This window comes from Pseudorasbora parva, chromosome 13 (genome assembly GCF_024679245.1).
Source record: "Pseudorasbora parva isolate DD20220531a chromosome 13, ASM2467924v1, whole genome shotgun sequence".
Classification (NCBI taxonomy): Eukaryota; Metazoa; Chordata; class Actinopteri; order Cypriniformes; family Gobionidae; genus Pseudorasbora; species Pseudorasbora parva.
The window spans coordinates 45,255,660-45,261,659 of NC_090184.1; the positions used below are offsets into that span (position 1 = coordinate 45,255,660).

The 6,000-nt window shown below is 42.0% G+C and overlaps 1 protein-coding gene across 1 annotated transcript in view; it reads right to left on the reverse strand.

The window, feature by feature from the left end:
* fbxl17 (F-box and leucine-rich repeat protein 17) overlaps positions 1–6,000 on the reverse strand; it is a 354,283-nt gene that overhangs the window by 210,301 nt on the left and 137,982 nt on the right. Inside the window, exon 7 of the mRNA XM_067414572.1 lies at positions 3,894–4,024. Coding sequence (XP_067270673.1) covers positions 3,894–4,024 — 131 coding nt within the window. The remainder of the gene's footprint in view (positions 1–3,893; positions 4,025–6,000) is intronic.

Genomic DNA, 6,000 nt, shown 5'->3' on the forward strand with positions numbered 1-6,000 from the left:
CCATCCATCATCCATCCATCCATTCTTCCATTGTCCACCTATCTGTCATCCTTCCATTCGTCATCCATCCATCTATCTATCAATCCATCATCCATCCATCCATCCTTCCGTTGTCCACCTATCTGTCATCCTTCCATTCGTCATCCATCTATCTATCAATCCATCATCCATCCATCATCCATCCATCAATCCATCCATCCATCCATCCATCCATCCTTCCATTGTCCACCTATCTGTCATTCTTCCATCCGTCATCCATCTATCTATCAATCCATCATACATCCAATCCATCATCCATCCATCCATCCATCCATCCATCCTTCCGTTGTCCACCTATCTGTCATCCTTCCATCCATCATCCATAGATCCATCTATCATACATCATCCATCCATCCCTCCACCCATTGTCCACCTATTTGTCATCCTTCCATCCGTCATCCATCCATCCATCATCAATCATTTCATCCAGCCATCTATGTTTTACTCACAAACCTAATGAAATATAGATATTGGTATAACTCCGTCCATCCATCCGTCCATTTGTCATCCAATCATCCATCCACCTTTTCGATCTATCCATCATCCCTCCATCAATTTGTCTATCTGTCCATCGATCCCTCCATCAGTTCATCTGTCCATCCGTTCATCCATCCATCCTTTCATCCATCTATACATCTGTCCATCCGTCATCCATCCGTTCATCCATCAATTCCTTTCATCCGTCTATACATCTGTCCATTCGTCATCCATCCATCCATCCTTTCATCTGTCCATCCGTTCATCTGTCTGTCCATCCGTCATCCATCCATTCATCCCTCCATTTCCATGATTCTTCCAGGTCTATGTTTTATTTTTAAAGCCTTATATTATCCAGACATTTTTAATACCATGAGCTCTGATACAATAATGCTTCATATCCAGATAATCTTCACTCGCGTATGAAGAGCTCAACATGTGTAAAGGCATCAGGATGCCATCTTGAGAGCAGCTTCTACCTGGACCCTCTCGTCATGATTTACAGAGACGACTGAAGCCTTTAGACGGGTCTGTGAAAGCGCAGACGGAGCTGTTTTGTGTTTAAGCATGAAATCCCTTCGGCCGCTATCGCTGACTTCCAGCCGTTCCGGCATCTGCGCTCTTCTACTGTATCTTATTCACTCAGGGCTCAAACGACAAACAGAAATATGACTGAATAATCAGAAACAACCAAAAACATGCAGCACAGGATCAAACGCTTCACGCATATGGAGAACAGATTTTAAAAATGGCAGTCGGCGTCCTGTGATGTTGCCGCCAAATTGAGGCCAAACGGGCTTCAGAACCCATCTGTGAGTTTCTCTGACCCGTCCATTAGTTAAACGAGTGTGATGGCTGTTTTCCATGAGCTGTTCCAGTAGAGCGGTCCAGAGGCTAATGGGGGCGTTTAACTGCACTCTGGCCTTTTGCTGCCGGCCCCGCGCGGGTCAGTGTGTCTTTCTGGCTGCTCCACACCTCTTTGTTGTCTTTTCCTTTAGGCTATACGGCAAGACATTGAGAACTGCTTGAGTCCGTTCTTCAGAGCTCTACAGTGAGACTGAAGCTCCGCAGAAGAGATGAGTTTCACATCAATCACTCACAGACGGAGGAGAAGAAACATCATTATCAGTCAGCTGTAGAACGATGAGGGACGAGTGAAGCAACCATTACCATCCGTCCACCAATCTTTCATCCATCCATCCATCCATCCATCGATTTGCCCATCCATCATCTGTCCACCAATCCTTCATCCATCCATTTGCCCATCCATCCATCTGTCCACCAATCCTTTCATCCATCCATTTGCCCATCCATCCATCTGTCCACCAATCCTTCATCCATCATCTGTCCACCAATCCTTCATCCATCCATTTGCCCATCCATCCATCTGTCCACCAATCCTTCATCCATCATCTGTCCACCAATCCTTTCATCCATCCATTTGCCCTTCCATCCATCTGTCCACCAATCCTTCATCCATCATCTGTCCACCAATCCTTCATCCATCCATTTGCCCATCCATCCATCTGTCCACCAATCCTTCATCCATCATCTGTCCACCAATCCTTCATCCATCCATTTGCCCATCCATCCATCTGTCCACCAATCCTTCATCCATCCATCTGTCCACCAATCCTTCATCCATCATCTGTCCACCAATCCTTCATCCATCCATTTGCCCATCCATCCATCTGTCCACCAATCCTTCATCCATCATCTGTCCACCAATCCTTCATCCATCCATTTGCCCATCCATCCATCTGTCCACCAATCCTTCATCCATCATCTGTCCACCAATCCTTCATCCATCCATTTGCCCATCCATCCATCTGTCCACCAATCCTTCATCCATCCATCTGTCCACCAATCCTTCATCCATCATCTGTCCACCAATCCTTCATCCATCCATTTGCCCATCCATCCATCTGTCCACCAATCCTTCATCCATCATCTGTCCACCAATCCTTCATCCATCCATTTGCCCATCCATCCATCTGTCCACCAATCCTTCATCCATCCATCTGTCCACCAATCCTTCATCCATCTGTCCACCAATCCTTCATCCATCTTTCCACCAATCCTTCATCCATCCATTTGCCCATCCATCCATCTGCCCGCCAATCCTTTCATCCATCCATCCATCCATCCATCCATCCATCCATCCATCCATCTGCCTATCCATTCATCTGTCCACCAATCATTTCATCCATCCATCCATCCATCCATCCTTTTATTTGCCCATCCATCTATCTGTCAACCAATCCTTTCATCCGGCCATCCATCCATCCATCTATCCACCTATCATTTCATCCATCCATCCGTCCACCAATCCTTCCATCCATCCATCCATCCATCCATCCATCCATCCATCCATCCATCCATCCATCCATCTGTCAACCAATCCTTTCATCAGTCTATCCGTCCACTAATCCTTTCATTGATCTGTCCATCTATCCCTCCATCCATAATCCACCAACCCTTTCATCCGTCCATCCATCCACCAATCTTTTCATTCATCCATCCATCTATCCCTCCACCCATCCATCCGCCAATTCTTTCATCCGCCCATCCATTCACCAATCCTTTCATCTGTCCACCAATCCTTTCTTCCATCAATCCTTTCATCCATGCATCCACCAACCAATCTTTTCATTTGTCTACCCATCTGTTCATTAAACCATACATTAGTCCTTTCAACATCTATCCATCCACCCAGCTATCCATCCGTCTACAGATCCATCCATCTATCCATCCATCCATCAATCCTTTCATCCATCATCCTTCTATATGTCCACCTATCCATCAATCCTTTCATCCATCATCCATCTGTACGTCCATCCATTCAGCAATCCTTTCATTCATCATCCATCTGGACGTCCATCTATCCATCAATCCTTTCATCCATCTGTACATCCATCTATCCATCAATCCTTTCATCCATCTGTACGTCCATCTATCCATCAATCCTTTCATCCATCATCCATCTCACATCCTTCCATACAACGTTGTTCCATCCATCCATCTAATCCTTTCATCCATACATACAAAACTACTAAAATAAAAAAATCATAAACTGAAATAAACAAACCTATTCCAAATACATTATTTTAATTCCAATTGAATGAAAAATAACTCAAACTGACATATCTATATAAAAATTGATATTTATTAATGAAATAAAAACTGACTGAAACTAATATTGTGTTGCTGAAACAGCACTGCTGTGTGTGTGTGTGTGTGTGTGTTGCTGTGTGTGTGTGTGTGTGTGTGTGTGTGTGTGTGTTTCTCTGTTTGTGTGTGTGTGTGTGTGTGTTTCTCTGTTTGTGTGTGTGTGTGTGTGTGTGTGTGTGTGTGTGTGTGTGTGTGTGTGTGTGTACCTGTCATTGATGGTCCAGTTGAGACAGAGGTTGAGTGACGTCAGGTTCCGGCACTTTCTCACCACCTCCATCACGGTCTCATTGTTGAGCTCAGAGATGTGCCGCAGATCCAGACTGCTCAGGGACTGAAGCTGCAGGCACACACACACACACACACACACACACACACGGTCAGCACATACCTGCAGGTGCAGTAAATGAAGCACATTAGTCACTGAGTACTCCTCACTGGAATATAAACGTCCCATTATCATCCGTGCGACTGTGTTTGACCTCTACAGAGCATCTGACATGCTCTTTAAGGATGGCTCAATTATGAACAAATGTTGTGTTACAAACAATAGAACAAAAACAATCGAAAAAAAATATGATTCCTAAGGAGTATTATTAAAGCAACACGTCATACAGTCTGGAACGTTAATATAATTAAGGTAAATTAGGCTGCTGTCACTTTAAGACCTAATGAACGTTTCCAATATACTAATATACATCTAACATAGAGATAAATATCACTCTTTTTAATAACTTAATATCAAGCACTTCCTGCCATAGACTGCATTTCACAACAATCATGTTACATGATTTGACTGATTTGTACAGTATGTTGTGTCTTATAAAGAGAGTCGAAAGCACATGCGGCACAAAAATCTAAACCAAAAATTCGATTTGGGGGGGGGGTCTAATGCTATTTTATGCATTCTGACTTTTTTACACTGTTAAAGAGTTGATTCTCATGATAAACATGGACAAAATGTAAAAGTCTTTCTATGCCAAACACAGGATTCAAACATGACCCTGTATGACAACATAAAGAGCGGAACTCCTTATATGGGCACTTCTCCAGGATGAGCACACACACATATACACACACACTCTCGGAGAGAGAGCAAGAGCTGGGTTTATAAATATGATAAACTAAAGACTCTTGTGAGATATGAAGGATCAACACGACTCTACAGATACTCAAGATTAACACGAGACTGTTAGAAACTGTGTGTGTGTATGTGTGTGTGTGTGTGTGTGTGTGTGTGTGTGTGTGTGTGTGTGTGTGTGTTTGTGTGTGTGTGTGTGTGTGTGTGTGTGTGTGTCCTTGAATCACACAGCCATAGACTTGATAGCAAATTCCTATAAAGACTATAAACAGCACAACAATATCCGATTCCACATGATATGAACTCCCTCAAAGCATCATCATATAATTATTATAATCCAGCTCGCTGATACAGGAAACAAGTTTCATAAGTTAAAACAATCAAACCTCACAGTTAAAGTCATTCAGTTCGGGTGCATCCTGTGCTGTATTCTGGCTCGACAGCGAGTCTGCATGCTGTGCTGTTGACCTTAATGAAAGCAGAAATGTTCGCTCAGCTCAACAAAACGCTCCCGAGCGCCCGAGGCCGAATTACCCATGATTCCTGCTCCTGACCCGAAACACCAGCAGGGGAAACCAACGCAAACGGTGATGGCTGGGAAAATGTCACAGAGTGTGTGTATAACTGCACAAACATTACACTGAGAGGTTATGATCCATCACATTAACGCAACACTGTGGAAAACGCCACATAAAGAGCTACTGTATCATATTTAATACAGTACAGGTCAAAAGTTTGGACACATTACTATTTGTAATGTTTTTTTCTGCTCATCAAGCCTGCATTTATTTGATCAAAAATACAGAAAAAAAATTATATTGTGATATATTACAATTTAAAATAATTGGTTTTCAATGTATTATACTTTAAATGATCATTTATTTCTGTCTTCAGTGATCATGATCCTTCAGAAATCATTCTCAGATGAGGATTCATTATGAGTGTTGGAAACCGTTCTGCTGACTAATATTTTTTCATAACCTGTGATACTTTTTTATAATACGTGGATGAATAAAAAGTAAAAAAAAAAAAATGTAAAAATTAAAAAAAAAGAAGCAAATGTTTTAAAAATAGAAATCTTTTGTAACAACAATACACACTACTGGTCAGTCATTTGGGGTCAGTCATTTTGTTTTCTGAAATAAATCAATAATTTTATTCAGCAAGGATGTGTTAAATTGATAAAAATTGATAGTAACAGAGATTTATATTATTTGAAAATATGTTTTTATTTT